Genomic DNA, 18,811 nt, shown 5'->3' with positions numbered 1-18,811 from the left:
CGCCCTGCAGTGGAAGCACGCAGTCTTAACCACTGGACTGCCAGGGAAGTCCTCTGGTAACTCTAATCTGCAGCAGGATTGAGAAACAACGGTCTGTAATCCCAAAACCAGAGCATTTCCCCTATAAATAATTGAGACATTTCCACTTGAAAGGCAGTCTTAAAGAATTTAAAAGATACATGTAAGATGAAAAACACCAAATTTATTTTCCAAAGTACAAGAAAAAGAGTACACATTTAAATTCACTTTGCAATATACATTAACAACAACAACAACAAACCACCTGTTCCATGTCCTACTTGTCTCAACTTAACTCTCAACCAACAGTGGCATTTGCAAGAAGGGAAAGATTTCTGGCCCTTGGTTTGCAGAACCTGAAACTTGACATTAGAACATGTGAAATGTACACTCCAGACTCAGTTCTTCTAAATCAAGGCAAAGGTTTGTGAACAATGAATCTCCATACAGATGGAAGATGAAGGGCTTCTTACTACCAATTTATCCAAAAGCTCTAGAACAGTCATTTGCAGTTTGAAGTCTGACCACAACTTTCACTAGTGCTCAATGTATTTTGAGGTAAAGTACAGATCGTGGAAGAATGAAATTCTCTTCAGTTTCAAATGAACTAATATCTAAATCTGAAAATATGATCAAAGGTGATTCTTTCTCTCTGTAAAAAATAAACCACCCAAATGAATTTATTGGTTTGAAATATACTTGTTTAATAAACCTGACAAGGAAAAATCAAACCAACAACATATTTTTGCCATAGTAATGAGAAACTATAAAAGGTTAATTTCTTAGTCCTTGGGAAGTGACACCACATGAGTTCTATAAAAAAAAATGGCTATTGAGATTGTTAGACTCGATGTGAGCACCCCTCAGAATACTGGGGAGACTGCAGAGACTTGTTTATTTGGGGACTATTCCCACTCATGCTTACCAGATGGTTATTGATGACATTAAGTTCTTGTATCACCATGCTCAGATCTTCATGTAATTTAACTATTGCATTTTTCACCTCCCTTAGAAGAACGTTAGTGGAATCATTTGTTTCAGGCTCCCTAGGCAGGTCTTTGGTTGCCTGAAAACTAGAACAGGACATAGAGGTGAAATGGTCTACATTTTGGGTGGAAAATGCTACCCAATTACTGCTAGAAATAGGACTTGTCTTCTTTTTGGCAGAATCAGAGTTGTCTGGAAGAATTTCCAGTAGGTTGAGGTGGTCATTTTCCTCTTCATCAGAGGACAGTGGGCCCCTAGGAGCAAAAGGGTGATGAACCCTGGCTGTCTTATCTTTAACAGAGGCAGGCGAAGATTGTTGATGGGACAAACTCCAGAAGGAAGGTCCGGCCAAAATTGGGGGTGAGAGATGAACAGACTTCTTTGGAGAGGCTGAATCAGGAGATGACACGGATAAAGTAGAAAAGGAGGATGCCCCCTTAGAGGCAGTTGAAACTAAAATGTATAAATGACAGACAAAGATTAGGCAACATACAAATGACAGTAATAGCTAAAATAATTTTACAATGTAAAATCCTATCTGGTCTCAACTTAAATAAATTACTTAGAATTTTATATGTTAAATAGTCATAATAAGCCCAAATAAACCCAAAGCAAGAAATAGAGAAAATCTGAAGCTGTGTTTATGTGTCAATAATTCCACGGAAATGAAACTAAAATAGGAATATCAATATTCATCTTGACTCTCAAACGTTGCCCAATATATTTTTACACTACACTTATCAGAGACAGCAGAAAAGTAAAGTATTACACGGTATTCTACTCACTGCCAGCATTTTAAGTTGACATTTAAAGTAGAAAGTGTGAGAAACCTGTAACTTAGATTCCTTCATTTTTTTTTTTTTGACAGAAAATATTATGGCAAAATGAACAACCAACTACAAGTACCCCACAGTTATAAAACTAATCTTTTTCTCTTAATGGTCAAATATAGTCAAGACTGAGTCCAACCCATCTGAGATCCAGGACACTTCAGCACATGTATATAATTTTTTTTTTCCACCAAGAAACTGTAAGTAAAATCAAAAGCATTCTAAGCCTATTTTCCATAAAATTAAAAATCTGATAACGTTTTAAACTTCCCTTCAGGCAAAATCATATTAAATCTCTTCTTTCACACTTCACTCCAAATCATTATTTCCCAAACTGTTCTGGGGAACACTGTGTTCCTTAAGATGTAAAAAGATGTTTTGTGAGAACAGGGCTTCAAAGTCAAGACTAGCCAATTGCATACTGTGCCTCCCGTTAGGGGATTAACAATGTCCGTTAGCATATTTAAGGTTCTGAGAAATCGACAGTACAGCTGGCCCTTGAACAACATGGGGGTTAGGGGCGCTGGCCCTCTGCACATTTGAAAATCCCTGTATAACTTTACAGTTGGCCCTCCATACCCGAGGTTCTGAATCAGCAGGTTCAATCAACCTCAGATCCTGTGGTACTGTACTACATGCTTATTGAAAAAAATCATGTGTAAGTAGACCCATGCAGTTCAAACCCATGTTGTTCCAGGGCCACCTGTAATTTATTCAAGTGTTTTCCAAACTTTCTTGGGCACAGAACTTTTTCTTGTCTCCTTGGAATGTCTATTTACATTCACTTATGTCTTAGGTGGTAAAAATTGGCAAATTCCAGTGCTGAAGTCTTTGTAACTAACTCTGTGCTTGTTACTTAAAAAACAAAACAAAACAAATGTATTCACTATAAGTCATAGAAAAGGGGAATTAATGCTTGCCATTTAGCACTTATCTTTCTATAGTAATTTTATTTTACATATTCATGTCCCTCTAAACCAAACTGGACCTCCTGTAGAACACGTGGCCAGGGCAGGCAGCTTCTGTTTTCTGCTTCAAAGCTCTCTGAGGCCTATCTCCAGTTCTCAGGAAAGAATTCCCATCACAAAACTTTTGGGGGGTGAAATGAGTATTCTCAGCTGATGCAGCAGCAGGACACAAAAAGGAAAGTAGGAACTTCACGCACACACGGTCAAGACAGGACAAGCACACTTAGGACTCTAGGTCAGGCCTATCCAGACATTCTATCCTTGGATTAAAAAGAGGGTATGTGGCAATGGGCATGCCAATGACGAATGCCTCAGCATATCTGTGTTCTGAGTCACACAGCGACACTCTGAGCTCCACTCACAGCTGTCATCTGACATGTCCCTTCGCCATCCTCCTGTTTTCTATATCCCAGGTCTTTCTCTTTTTCTTGGTCTACTCTCGTGCTGGAGTAGCACGTTCTCCATTAGTTCACTGAAAAAGGATGCGCAAGAAGTAAAATTTTGAGAACTCGCGTGTCTGAAAATGTCTGTGTTCTACTTTTAGGCTTAATGATATTTGGTTAGGCATAAAATTCTGGGCCAGAAATCCTTTCTTTCAGAATTGTGAAGGCAGAATTCCACCGTCTTCTTGCTTCCAGTGTTGCTGCTCTGGAGTGGGAGTCACTCCATTCATTGTACATAACTATATGTAACGGTTTTATCTCTGAAGTTTCATGGAATTTCCTCTTTGTCCACCGTGTTTGGAGGCTTCTCTGTGTGCCCCAAGGGTGACTTCATTGAGGTCAACTGAAAGTCAACTGACTTTTAATCAGGAACTCATTTCCTTCAGCTTTAGAAACTCTTCTTTACTGCTTTAATAATTTATTTTCTCCTCTCTGTTTTCTCTGTGTTCTTTTTCTGAACCTCTAACTAGTCCGGGTGTTAGGTCTCCTGGACTAGTCCTCTAATCTTGTCTCCCATCTTCCCTACATTTGTCTTTGTGCTCTACTTCCTCAGAGAGTTTTGTCAACTTTAGCTTTCAATCCTACCACTGAGTTGTCAATTTCTGCTATTATATTTTTAATTTCCAAGAGCTATTATTTAGGGGTTCTCAGAAATTCTTTTTGTACCACCCTGTTTTTGTTTCATGGGTGCCACATATTCTCTTATCCCTTGTTTCAATGTTCCACGTTAGAAGTTTCTTTCAGATGTCTGGAACACCTTGCTGTCTGCTTATGATTAAGAGTGAAAAATTACAAAGTTGATTGGAAGCTCTGAGTGTAAGTGTGAGACTGGTCAACACTGAGCTTCAGTGTATAGTCATTTCAGTGGGTCATCTGTTGGGGAACGACTAATGTCAGTATCTTTGGTTCTTTCCCCTGAGGGTTATAGGTTCTTGTGAGAACAGTTTCTCTCTCCTGCCTAGAAGGTAAAGATCTGGCTCTCAGTGTGCTGGGAGTCTAGCAGGGAAAGGAGATGGGGTTCTCAGCATTCAGCATTTGGTTTGCATGTGGTCACTTAATCCTGTAGTGTTTGTTATAGGACCTGCACGCTTAACTCTACCTAGCATCTCTCATTTCAGAGACCCTCCACCCACCTTCTCCAGAAAACAAACCTCCAGACTTCTGCCAGAGGTTGTGAGAGTGGGTGAATATTCAGGGCAACTGTTCATCTGTTTGGCACGGAGGAAAAGTCTAAGGATTTAAATTGCTTTTCAAATAACTATTTTCTAATTCTCTTTATTCAGCACCACACTCCAATAACAACATGTGGAGTAGGCTTTATAACCCCATTGATTTTATTTTTATTTATTATTTTTATTTTTTGCAGTACGCGGGCCTCTCACTGCTGTGGCCTCTCCCGCTGCGGAGCACAGGCTCCAGACGTGCAGGCTCAGTGGCCATGGCTCACGGGCCCAGCCGCTCCGTGGCATGTGGCATCCTCCCGGACGGGGACACGAACTCACATCCCCTGCATCGGCAGGTGGACTCTCAACTACTGCGCCACCAGGGAAGCCCCATTTATTTTATTTTATTTTTAAATAAATTTATTTTTGGCGTGTTGGGTCTTCGTTGCTGCACGCTGCACACGGGCTTTCTCTAGTTGCGGTGAGCGGGGGCCACTCCTCGCTGCAGTGCACGGGCTTCTCATTGCGGTGGCTTCTCTTGTTGCGGAGCATGGGCTCCAGGCGTGCAGGCTTCAGGAGTTGTGGCACGTGGGCTCAGTAGTAGTGGCTCTCAGACTCCAGAGTGCAGGCTCGGCAATTGTGGCGCACGGGCTCAGCTGCTCCGTGGCATGTGGGATCTTCCCGGACCAGGGCTTGAACCTGTGTCCCCTGCATTGGCAGGCGGATGCTTAACCACTGCACCACCAGCGAAGTCCCTATAACCCCATTTAAAACATGAGGCAAAGGTATCTCAAAGAGGCAAATAAACTTTCCCAAGATCACAGGACTAAAAAGGGGCAGAGATGAGACTCAAATTCTAGTCTCTGATGTTAAACCATATAATCTAACCCACTAAGCTCTAAGTCCACACCATTCTACTATATTATAATTATTTTTACAGTATTAGAGAATTATGTTAAATTCTGGATATAAAATTGAGAAGGCAGGCAACCAGGATGATGAGGGAATATGACAACCATTCCTTATATAAAGATACATAAGGAATGGTTGATGGATATGCACATCTTTATTCAAAAAGGGATAGGAGGACAAAGGGTAAGAGGCTATATTTGGTTATGGGAAAATAGTCACAACATCTTAGTAATATTTATCTCCCTTTTCTCATATTGTGCACAAGTTGGAACTGGGGTTAACAGGTGAAAGTAATAGGAAAAGAGATTTCAGCCCAATTTAAAAAAGACAACTTTTTAATAGTCATGGTTTTCCACACATGAAATGAGCTGCTTTGGGAAGTGGTGAGTTTCTTGGTACTCATGGAGCTCATGCACAGCCTGAATGACCATTTGGCAGGAATGTTTCAGGCAAGATCAACACATCATGTGACAGAACTATATATCCTTGGTGAGATTCTAAGATTCTAGGACCCAAAACACATATATTAAGAGTACTAAGAAACTATTCTAGAAATAATTCACTCTGGTCAGGAAGAATGATTTCATAAGGAACATTTAAGAAGGCCAGGAAGAAAATAATATTTGAGTCAAATATTAATATAATGTTTTATATTTAAGACAACACAGTTATGATAGTCACACGTGTATGACGTGATGAGTATCTGGTATTCCACTTTATGTGTAGCGTTTCTCAGAGTGTGATTCCTGAACCAGGAGCAGCAGCAACATCACCTGGTTATTTGTTAGAGATGAACTTCTTGGGCCCCACCCCGGACCAACTGAATCAGACACTTGCGAGGGTAGGTTGGGCTCAGGAGTTTTAACAAACCTGCGTTTCTGTTGCATGCTCAGGTTTGAGAATCACTGCTTTTTACTGTATGCCCACCTTTCTTCTGCTTCGTAGCTACAACTGCTGAGTAAATAGCTTCTCACTGTTTACAGTTCTGCAGCTTTGATTCATAGGCTACAGGATCCTTTTGCTCATAAAAAGCCACTTCATCTCTAATTGCTGCAGGCCAATTTACTTTTGTTTCCAAACACGCTGCAGCTGTACCAGACACTGCACACTGCGCTTCAGGGTGCATCTCCCTGCCTGTTTAGTGACCCTTCTCTGGCTCACTAAGGAGGTTATTTGTTCACAAGCATCCTCTTCATACAGTCCACCCCCCAGAGCTGAAATGCAGAGAATATTGCAAATAAGCTGCTGTAAATGGCTGGTTATAAAAATCTCACTGTGTGATACATGCATGCTAATGAATGCTGCACTCACTTGAATATAGCACTGACAAAATTATTCCAAATGCTGATGTGTTATCTCTAACTTTTTATACTCACGAATAACATTGGGTCTGTTAATTATCATATTACAATTTTAAACTTAAAAAGCATTTGGAAGTACTGGGCTGCAAAAGGAAAATGACAAATACACTTCTGGAAATATTTAAAAACTCTCTTTAGCAGTAAATGGAAATTTTTCTGCTAGCAGCAGGTCTTTGGTCAACTAAACAGTTCACTGTACAACAGAGGGATTTTTTTTTTTCATTCTCCAATTCATCTCTTTCAGTCTTCCTCACTGATATATAATGGCTGTCAAGTTACCTACACACGTGAATTAAACTATTCTGATTTTGTTCTATGGTTAAAAAAATGAGACATTTACAAAAATCTTCGTAACAGCCAAAAAAGTGGAAACAACTCAAATGTCCATCAACTGATGAAGGGATAAATAAAATGTGTTTATCTATACATTGGAATATTATTCAGCCATAAAAAGGAATGAAGTACTGATTTGTTACAACATGGATAAACCTTGAAAACATGATGCTCAATGAAAGAAATCAGTCACAGAAGGCCACATATTGCATGACTCCATCATATGAAATGTCCAGAATAGACAAATCCAGAGAGACAGAAAGTAGATAGTGGTTGCCAGGGGCTGGGGTGAGGGGGACTGGGAGTGACCGCACATGTGTACAGGACTTTTTTTTTTTAATTAATTAATTAATTGATTGATTGAGTTTTTGGCTGTGTTGGGTCTTCGTTGCTGCTCGCAGGCTTTCTCTAGTTGCGGCGAGCAGGGGCTACTCTTTGTTGCGGTGTGCAGGCTTCTCATCACGGTGGCCTCTCTTGTTGCGGTATGGGCTCTAGGCACGCGGGCTTCAGTAGTTGTGGCATGAGGGTTCAGTAGCTGTGGCTTGCGGGCTCTAGAGCGCAGGGTCAGGAGTTGTGGCGCACGGGCTTAGTTGCTCCGTGGCATGTGGGGTATTCCCGGACCAGGGCTCAAACCCATGTGCCCTGCCTTGGCAGGTGATTCTTAACCACTGCGCCGCCAGGGAAGTCCCTGTACAGGACTTTTGAGGGTCATGGAAACGTTCTGGAATCAGTAGTGATGGCTGTACAACTCTAAGAATATACTGAAAACCACTAAATTGTCCATTTTAAAACGGTGCATTTTATGGTACATGAATTAGATCTCAATTTTTTTAATGTAATATTTCAAATTTTATTTTTAATGCCATTACTATAAATAAGCTACACAAAAGAACCAGATTTAGGAGTAACATAGAGAAATGCTAATAAGTCTGCCTCATTATAAGTGATTATAAATCACTTACGCTACATTTGTATTAGGAAAATTGGATTACTGGATTAAAGGTGAGTTTACTCACTTACCTATGAAGTATAAGTTTGGTTCACTAAATTAAAAAAATCAAATCAGTGTGTCTTTTTGTCTGTACAAAAGCAGGCACGGGCTGCACAGCTGGAAGCATTGTCGGGCTGTGTCTGGCGTACAGGGAGCATGTGTGCTGTGACTTCCCCGGCAGGTGCTAAGACTCCCCTCTCCCTTCAATGCTCTGCTCTGCACGGTGCTTCTGAATCAGCCTGACCAGTAGCTCAGAGTTAGCTGAGATGGTCTGCAGAACTGTTTTCTATCATTTTCCCCATTTGTTAGGGAAATTGTTAATTGTTCTAGCTCTGAAGGCTTTTATAGCCCAAAAGAAAAAGGTATGGTTAATGAGTCTTTTGTGTGTGTGTCATGTTTGGTTTCTTTCCCCAGCAAAGGTGAACTGAAACACAGCTACAAAGAACAACTACTGCTGAAATTCAGAGTAAGAAAACGGAACCGATGAGACAGAAAGAAAGGACGAAGCCAGTGAGAATGCTCACAACTATCCCAACATGAGAATGTATAGATTTTTCTTTTCCTCCCACAAATTAGAAAGTAAAATCCAATGCGTCTAACACACTTACCCTAACTGTGGTTTATGAGACGATAATGAAAGCTGCCTGCCACCAGACCTGGCTTCTAAGTACTTACTAGCTCCTGCTTCCTTTTTAGCGTGCATGATAAACTAACGACCTAAAACAATAGTCTGAGCTCCAAATAAACAGAGGAGCAGAAGGAATGGGCTGTTCTAGGAACAGTTATTTATCATCAAAGGGCCAAAGGAGGTCGCTGCAGCAAATCCATCCCTCTCATTCAGTAAAGACACTGAAGTGTATTAGGTGGCTGCCTCAACAGCCTCCCTGATATTTGCGAATTGCTAAAATACGAGTGTGCAAGTATTTTTTAATTTGCCCAGCTCATTATCTCCAAAGAGTTTATAACATCAGACCTGGAGCCTTCATGTAAACAAATATTTCTTAAAAGAAAACCAGGAAATAGGTACTATCTTCTTTATCCTCCATCATCTGAGACTAGCCATCCATCCTAGCCTCATCATTTCTTGAATTCCTCAACCACAATGACCTTCAGCCATTCCTCTGAGTACTCCCTAGAATATATCATCACTGACAACTGCCCTACTCTGAAATCTTGTTTTCCAAGATTACTTTTCTTCTCAATTACTTCCAGCCTTTTAGATTCCTTTTACATTCCTTTTAATACATCTACACTTTGGCCTCATTGAGACAATAGATGCAACGATCCTTCTGTTTTCTGTCTATCAGTGCCTCCCAGTTCTGGCTCCTTTCTTGTCCAGTCTAGAATCCCAGGATCCATCACTTCAGCCATTTTCTAGCTACCCCCTTGCCAACGCATCTTCTGCCTTACCTGCTACTAATTCCTAATTCAGGAGTCAGCAAACCTTTTATATAAAGGACCAGAGAGTAAATCTTATAGGCTTTGTGGTACATACAGTCTCTGTTTGAACTACTCAGCTCTGCTGATGTAGCACAAAAGCAGCCAAAGACAATATGCGAGCTGAGTAGTGTGGCTGTTTTCCAATAAAACTTTATTTACAAAAACAGGCTGTGGACCAAGAGGCTGCAGCTCCCCAATCCCTGTCCTAATCCTATTTCAATTTAAATATCTACCCTCTTCGTTCCTATCCCTGGGATGCTCAGCACTACAGGAGAAAAGCACAGGCGGCTGCAAATCTGGACTACAAATTACGCCTCCTCCATCTTCTCAGTGTCTTATCAGCTCCCTCCTCCACTCTCTAGATGGGCTGTTCTACATCTCCAGCCTCCTCACAGCCCTTTTGCCACTCCAAACCCTCGGGCTTGGTAGGTGACCTCAGACAATAAGATACTGAGGCCACGACACATAGAGTGTGGCCCACGAAGGCTCAACGCATCTAAATTATTAAAAACAACAAAACCCTTCCCTCACATCTGGTACAGCCTTTCTCCTCTTTCCTTACAGGCCCGCAGCATGAGGGGACTCTCCTTCTGGTCTGGATTCTTGTCTGCCTTCCCCACATCATGCTCCATCTTGGGATCTCTCCCCCTACCTCACCCACCGGCTCTTGTCTCCTTTCTCTCACCTCGAATCCTTTCCTATAACGGCCTCTGTGTTCCATGTGGCAGTGCCATCATGACTTCTGTCCTATAGATGGAGATACTGACATGCAGAGAGGTCAAGGGCCTTGCCTAAGGTCACACAATTAGTGGTTGAGCTGAGATTATGAACCCAGGCAGTCTGACTCCAGAACCTGTGCCATTAACAACTATGCAATTCAGCCATTCTTTGTGCTATGCTGTGATGTAATTACATTTACATAAGTTTTAAAACCCAAAATACAGTATTAAATTTTTTTGCTTTAAAGAGTTGTATGTTACTTTTCAAATTAGAATTAAAAAAATATATAGTATTTTATATTTACCCACATATTTATAATTTCCAGTGTTCTTTTTTTTTTCAACGAGTCACTGGGGTCTTCCCTTACACATACAGTTTAGCAGTCAGTCAAGGATTTGGGCAGAGTTTATAAATGGAATCTGAGACTCCATCTGAGTCTCCCTCCCTTTCAGGGTTTCCCTCATAAATTTTCAGCTTCTCTGCCAGTGCTGAACTCTCTCTTTTGACATCTCAGGCCATGTGCACTGAACAGTAAGTACCCTCAAGGTATTAATTTCAGTTACTATATTTTTCAGCTTTGGAATTCATGAATTCACTTGATTCTTTTTTTATAGAGAGTAGTATTCTATTCTGATGAAATCCCCATCTTTTCCTCTGTTTTCTTGATTATATTAATCATAATTATTTTAAAGTACCTATCTTATAACTTCAGGATCTCAATTATTTGTGAGTCTCTTTCTGTTGTCTGTTTTCTCCTGTATTTCCGGTCATTTGGTCATTTCCTGGTATGCCTGGTAATTTTTTGTTGAATGCCAAACATTATGCATGAAAAATTGTAGCAGCTCTCAAGAAAGGATTTCATTGTCTTCCAGACACTTTGCTGTAGTTGAAGTTCGGTTTCAGCATTTGGGAGGGCTGTTCTATTTCTGGCTTGTCCTTACTCCTAGAGTGTACTTCTGATGCTTAGGGTGTAGCCTGTTAGAGAGCCCAGCTGAAAGCACAGAGTATTTACCAGAGCCCCTGCAATCTGGCATATCCTGAACTCCAACCTCTGTCTCAGTGCCACAAGATTATGAGAATCTCTGATTAGCTCGTCAGCCTCTTCCCATTTAGGTTGGCTGAACGGTTGGCTGCTTCCCATTTCGTTTCTTCGCATCTTATCCAGAACATGAGCAGTTTAGCAGCAGGCAAATGTAACAGTAAGAAATTACACAAAGACTTATGGACTTTTTCTCTGTGATTCCCTCCCCTCTGGAATATTGGCCCCTTGAGTCCCTGACACCTTGGAAGTCCAAAACTCCAACCCTACCTCCCAAGCTCAGTGAGACTGTGGAAAGCCCAGGCCTCTAATTTTCCCTCAGCTTCTATCATCCTGCTCTGCTAATAAGCAAATGATGTAAGCAGGGAAAACTGAGGTGAAGGTGGGACCAACTAAATGTGGTGAGTTTCCTACTCTTCTCACATCACTTCTGACACCAAACGTGTGGGCTTTCCACACGAAGGATTTCTCCTGTGCTCTGTGGACACCCAATTGGGTGTCCTACAATTTAATTCAATTCTGACACTAACTACCCAGAGTTAGTGCAGACCCCAGAGATTAAGGGCTTAAACCCTCAAGACTGCCCCCCATTTCAGATGCCAATTGCAAATTCAGGCCTCCTCTATTCCTGATCTGTTGACTGTAAGTTGAAGGATCCCATGGTCCCCTCCTTGGGTTTGATAATTTGCTAGAATGGCTCGCAAAACTCAGGAACATGCTTTACTTACTATTACTGGTTTATAAGGAAACAGCCAAATGGAAGAAATGCATAGGGCAAGGTATGGGATAGGGGCACAGAGCTGCCGTGTCTTCTCCAGGTGTGCCATCCTCCCAGAACCCTTATGTGTTCCCCAACCAGGAAGCACTCTAAACCCCGTTGTTTAGGGTTTTTATAGAAGTTCCAATACGGAGGCATGACTGACCAAATCACTGTCCCCTGATGATTAACTCAGCATCCACCCCCTCTCCTCTCCCCACAGGTCAGGGGTGGGCTTGAAAGGGCTTATTATGAATAACAAAAGATGCTCCTCTCTCTCCTATCACTCAGGAAATTACAAGGGTTTCAGGAGCTCTGTGCCAGGAATCAGTGATGAAGACCAAATATATATTTCTTATTATATCACAATATCACAATCCTTTTTCCTAGGATCCTGACCCATCATGTGTTTTCTACCTTGGTTGTTTTACGATGACTTCTAATAGTTTTCCAGCTTTAACCAGCATTTTTGGCGGAGGATTAGACTAATGTTATCTACTTCATTTTAAGTAGGAGAAGAAGTCTTCCTTGTTAACTGGTTTTAGAGGAACTTCTTGCTAATTTTTATAATTAAATGTACTTGATACACAAGCAGTGACCAAAATTTATTTTCAATTTTCTTTTTGTGGTATTTGTGAAAGAAATGAATCAAAATAACTTCCCAGGGGACAGCCATGCACATAAACTAACACGGCCATCATAACCAGTACTAACTGGGTTCTCCATCAGCAGTCTCAGCAGAAAAGTTGATCTGGTGACAAAACTAAGAATTAGTCTTATTTTTAGGCTACTCAATTCAAAACATTCTGGAAAGAGCAGTAAGAAGAGTCTTTTGTTATTCACTGGCCTTACTAGCACCAAGATAAATTTCTTTAACCTCAACATTTTGGCTTCCATTGTTTGTATTTATATTGTACTTGTGACCTGAATTTGAGGCAGTTTATAAGATTTATATTAAAAACTTTATATTTATATGAGTTAATTAGCATTATCATATATAAGAACAAACTACTTAGTCTTTGAAAAATGCACCAGCAAACAAGTTATTCTTTTACTAATTAACTTTACAGAAGAAATTATAAAAATGTAGGATTTAATATCTGATGGCCAACGACCTGGAATCTCAACTGGCTTTATCCTTTATAATCCAGTCTGAAGAATACTGCAACCCTCTTAATGTTTTGTAAGACAGAAAAGGAAGAGATTCTCCACCTGTTTTTGGAATCAGTACACAACTCTTTTAAAAAAGGGAAAACACACACACACATATGCATGTGTTCCCATATATGTGTGTGTGTGTGTGTGTGTGTGTGTGTATACATACTGATATACATACTAAACAATTTTTTTCATATAGTTTTTTAATAACTAGCCTAAATGTTTAACAGGAAGCTCTTCTTTAATGCTAGTTCTTTCTAATTTGTTCTGCATCAAAACTGTTCAGAACGTGTGCTTCAATCAAGCACTTGTAATCCACAAAGATGAACTGCTATTAGCCCTTTAATAAAAGGGGACTTCCCCAGCTCAAGTTCGTCTCTTAATACCAACGGATGGAGAGTAAAACGAGGGAACAAAAACAGGAGACAGAAAGCAGAGAAAAGTAAAAGAAGAGTACTTCAAAAGAGGTCTTTTGTAGACTCACCCCATGTGGTTAAGGTCTTGAGGTTTTCATCCTCCATCTGAACCAGGCCGGATTCTGTTCGTTTCTGATGGTCCTTACTGATTATTACAGTCTGTTTCACTGGGTCAAGTGTTTTGAATGAGGGAGAGACAGAGAGTGTCTCCACAGAGCCCTGGTTATAGAAAGTAGAATCCGACTTTGATATCCTTAAATTAGGGTTGATGAACTCTTCTTTGCTAGATGGCCAAAATGCTGGTAAAGTTGTCAATGTTTCAAAACTTTTTGCAGCTGGCTGCTTTTCTAGAGACATTTGCAGAGGGTTTTCTATTACAGTATTTGTAATGGTACTGTCTGATTTCTTGTCGAAACTCACACTTGTCTGCAGAGATGGGCCTTCTTCTGAGGGAACAGGCACAGCATCTGTGAAGTAACAAATAAGAACTGTAAACAAAAAATAAAACTGAAAATACTCTATTTCAAATTTACTGCATTTTTAATAATTGGATTTTTTTATGCCATAACAGAATTCTCTCCTATTTAGTCGTTTCTACTTTCTTACTATGTTTCTATTCTGTCTGTATAAAGTATACCCAAGCTATAATTGATGCACTAGTCATTTGGTGGCTGTCTTCTCTCTCTTTCTCCTCACTGAAGCCAAGTCAAGGAAAGCTTCAAATAACTTGTCTTTAAATATTTCTCCCTTCACCCACTTATCTGTCTCTGAAACCACTATATTTTTAGTGCCTTCAAACCTTCATCTCTTACAAGATAAACTAGAGAAAATATGCCACATCATACTGGTCTAGCCTTACAGAACCCCCAGCTACAAAAAAGCCTTTTTCCCCAGAAATAAAAAATGTCTTCCCACCCCAGTGTCTATACAAAGCCCATAAAAGAAAATCACTCTCTTAGATAGCAACCTAATTTTCATGATAAGTCTCTGTGGGAGAAAAAAAGCAATTTTCCAGAGCAGTTGTGATGATTACTAAAATGTAAGTTCCATCAGGTCAGGGATCTTTGTCCCTTTTATTCATTAATATTACCAAAGTACCTAGAATATAACAGACAAAGTACCTGGAATACAACAGACAAATAATATTTATTACAAATTGAAGGAATTGAAAGAATGGAGAGGATCTGGAATTTAGGGTGGGTCTGATATGGAAATATTACTGAATATGAATTATGAGCCTGGTCCAAGTTTCTAGATGCAAATTGTTATCAACACTGTCAGTGCTAGGGACTTGCTCTCAGATAGTTTCATCTGAAATTGGATATGGAAAGAAAGAAAACTGAGAGAGGGCAAGAGGAAGACTGTCTCATTTGAGCTCCCAAAAGAGAGGAGGCAACAGGAATTAAGTAAGTTGCTATCACGTGTTTACATATCACAATGTGCATCACAACATACCTCACAGTGTGCAGTGAGATGCTTATTATCATCACGTGCAGGCTCTGAGTTATTATAAAGAAAAACAAATTCTCTTTGACTCTAACCTTCCTTTCCATTTTCATCCACAGTTGGAGGCTAACCTGGGCAAAAGTGCTGCTAGTTCACCACAGAATCAGACAGTTCAAGAAACCTAAATCATTACCTCTATCAGGAATTCCATTTTTTCCCAGACCTCTCATCTCCAAACGTTTTCATCTTTTAAAACTCAATTCAACTCTCACCTTCTCTATAAAGCTTGCCCTGATTTTTTTTCCTCGCCTAATCCTACTATTGTTTATCTTACCATATCCTGTTTGGAGCCCTGTGAGCAGTTGTAACACTTCATCTTGTTAACTACAAGTCTGGCTGCCTACCTGAAAACAGGCTCCTTGAGGAGACCTTACTAGGAGTTTTCTTTGTACCGCAGCACACAACAGTGCCATTCCCATAGGATGTGTTTGATAAGTGCTTGTTGAGTGAAAAGCCAAACTGAAGCACAAGAATAAAAAAAGGTAATGCCTTTGTTTTTTAAATTGAATATAGTTTAACTACTTAATAACTTCTAAAATATTCCTGATGTGCATATGATCAAGTTATATACCTAGCTGATAAACGTTCTTTAAAAAATTAATATATTCTTAGTAGAATACGAGATCAATGGTATCCCAAAGTGCATGGGTACATCACCAGATTGACATAAAAGCATTCCTAAAAAGTGAATTTTAGTTAAATATTTTCCATTGACTTTAATTTTTCTTAGGAGGAAAGTCTTTCTATAAGTAATGAAAGCATCTTGAAATTTAGCAATATGTAAACTAAGATAATTCAGAGTGACAATGACTTTCTGATGACAATATTCATAATAACACTCCATCTAAATCTCAGAATTGGGATGTATAAAGTCATCTGTATAACCATAATTTTAAAGTTTAGTACAAAAGTTTAAAATTACAAAAGAACAAAAAAAAAATATTAAAATTCAACGAAAAAAACCGGACTGGAGTCATTATGTTTCTATCAGCCCCCTTTCTCAATAGTCCAGAAAGAACAGAATGCAATCTTCTGGTTACTTAGACTTTTTAAAAAACTGATAACCTTTTAAAATGAATAAAATACTATGATCTAAAAGAGAAAGCATGATGACAAATGGAAAATAATGATTTTAAATGCACAGATTACCTAAAAGAGAAAAATCTTCACTTAAACGGAAAGCTAAAGAGGCCTGAAGGTTCTAGACAGCAAGTTGTACTGGGTTTCTATGCCATCAGCCGTGTTTCATCCTTGCTCTTTCTGTGCAACATGCCAAACTGATCCTCTTCAATTCAATCTCTACTTTAGTTATTTATAGTTCACGTTAAAAAAGTCCTGCAAAAATTCCCTCTTGTTTTAGTGACAGTCTACAAGCCTTGGGTTTAAAGGCCCTTCATTGCTTATTTTCTATCGTTACTCAATAGGAAACTAACCCTCAGTCAGGCCATTCTCTTGGTTACTCACACACCCCATGTTCATTCAGGTCCCTTTATCCTCATTCTCCGTGTTATTTCATCTTTCTTTAGCTTTATTACCATTGATTTCTTACCCTGTACTCCAACACTGGAACACCCTCCCCGTTCTCTGTCTATTTAAATCCTACCTATTCCTCAAGGTCCTTCTCAAATAATTACTATTTCTGGAAGCTATTTCCAGTCATGTCTATCACTCAATCCTAATCCTTCCCTTCTATGAAATAGTATTCATTTCTGTAAACTCATTTTTTCACTGAATTCTTTGCTGTATAGACCCTATCACACACCATATTATGTTCCTGCATTCTGACTTCACAGCCTCCACCATGCTTTTGCCTATAGGAGGTGTGCAAATATTTGTTAACTTTAATAATTCCTTAATTTGTAAATTATCTAATATCAATTTTATATGTTGACTTTGTGTATAACAATGCATAGTGTATGTGAAGCCTAAAAATAAGAATGATCAATCAGGAAACGCTTGTTGAGCACCTACTGTTTGCACTGAACTCTATTAGATTTTAGAGACATACTTAAGAAGAAGTCATAGTTCTAATTGTCAATGAACTTAAGAGCAAGTGTGTATTTTATTGAGATAGATAAGTAGATAGGTAGAAGGAAAGCATATATATACATACTTGCATGCATATACACACTAAGTGCCAAAGACATAAAAATAACTAATAATACAAGTTACCAGTTCAATTTCACAATGTATAGGAGACTGCAGCTTCTCAATAAATGAGTGAATATAGAGAATACATTTGTTTAGCAAATGGTCTTTTTCATGGAAAAAAAAGAAAGTGTTTGTATATTTGTATACAGATTTACATAACGTAAATTGAACATGTTTCAGTTTGGGTTCCCCCAAAAGCAGACTCTGAAAAAAAGACTTAGATGCACGTAGTTGATTTGGCTGGTGATCCCAAGAGCACAAGTCAGGGAGTAGGAAAGGTAAAACAAAAAAGGGCAAAAGCCAATAAACTGTATTAATTACCAGATTATTTTATATATATATATATATACACACACACACACACACATACACACACATACACCCATATATATTGTGCTGAGAGGAAACAAAAACTGTCAATGCAGAATTCTATATTCAGCAATAATGTCCTTTAAAATTGAAGGCAAAATAAAAACATATTCAGATGAACAAAAACTAAGAGAATTAATGGCCAGCAGGCCTTTATAACAAGAAATGCTAAAGGAAGTACTTCAGGTTGAAGAAAAATTATTATACCAGATGGGAAGCTGGATCTTTGGGAAGGATAAGGAGTGCTAGAAATGGGAAATATTAAGGTAAATATAGAATATTATTTTTTCTCTTAATTTCTTTAAAATATATGTGACTTTAAAAAATTATAACACAGTGTGAAGTAGTACAACAAATGTAAATATAATTTATACTACAATTATGGCATAAATGATGGGGTAGTAAATTAGACCTATATTGTTGCAAGATTCTTACATTTTATGCGAAGTGGTGATGCAATGGGACTGCACAAGGTTCAGGATATATAAATTAATCCCTAGAGAAACCACTAAAATTAATACAAAGAGGTATAACTAAAAATCCAATTGATAAATTAAAATTGAATTCTAAAAAGTATTGAATTAGCCCAAAAGAAGGCAGTAAGGAAAGAAAAGAGGAACAAAACACAGATGGGAAAGCAGAAAATAAAATAGTAGACCTAAATCCAACCATACCAGTGTTTTTTTCAGTCATATTTTCCAGACTGGATAAAAAACAAGATCCAATTCTATGCCATATACAAGAGACACAGTTTAAAAACAAAGTCACAAGTAAATTGAAAGTAAAAGGATTTTAAAAGACATACCATGTAACAATAAGCATTAAAAAGCTGAGTGGCTATATTAAGATCAGATAAAACAGGCTTCAAGACAAAGAGTATTATTAGAGAATAAAAGGGACAGTTCACAATGACAAAAGAGTCCATCATCTGGAAGATATAAATATAATATGTGTATGTAGATGTATAACAGAGTTTCAAACTAAATGAAGCAAAAACTGATAAAATTGAAGAGAGAATTAGACAAATCCAACCAAATCACAGTTGTCAATTTTGATACCCCTCTCTCAGCAAGTGACAGAATACACAACATCTCAGGATACAGAAGACATAAACAACACTATCAACTATCTTGACTTAATCACATCTATAAAGCACCACACCTAACCACTGCGGAATACACATTTTTTGGTAAATTTGCAAGTTTACATGGTATGTTTACCAAGATAAACTATATGCTGAGCCATGAAA

The 18,811-nt window shown here is 38.8% G+C and overlaps 1 protein-coding gene across 1 annotated transcript in view; it reads right to left on the bottom strand.

Annotated features, from left to right (window-relative positions):
- Window positions 1–315: 315 nt before the first annotated feature.
- ENTHD1 (ENTH domain containing 1) overlaps window positions 316–18,811 on the bottom strand; it is a 99,319-nt gene continuing 80,823 nt past the window's right edge. Inside the window, exons 6-7 of the mRNA XM_019945098.3 lie at window positions 13,605–14,003; window positions 316–1,458 (exon numbers count right to left, since the gene is read on the bottom strand). Of these exons, the coding sequence (XP_019800657.3) occupies window positions 860–1,458; window positions 13,605–14,003 (998 nt within the window). The 3' untranslated portion in view covers window positions 316–859. The remainder of the gene's footprint in view (window positions 1,459–13,604; window positions 14,004–18,811) is intronic.

Source organism: Tursiops truncatus, chromosome 11 (genome assembly GCF_011762595.2).
Source record: "Tursiops truncatus isolate mTurTru1 chromosome 11, mTurTru1.mat.Y, whole genome shotgun sequence".
In the NCBI taxonomy this organism is placed as follows: domain Eukaryota; kingdom Metazoa; phylum Chordata; class Mammalia; order Artiodactyla; family Delphinidae; genus Tursiops; species Tursiops truncatus.
This window is presented reverse-complemented; position numbering and strand designations above follow the sequence as displayed.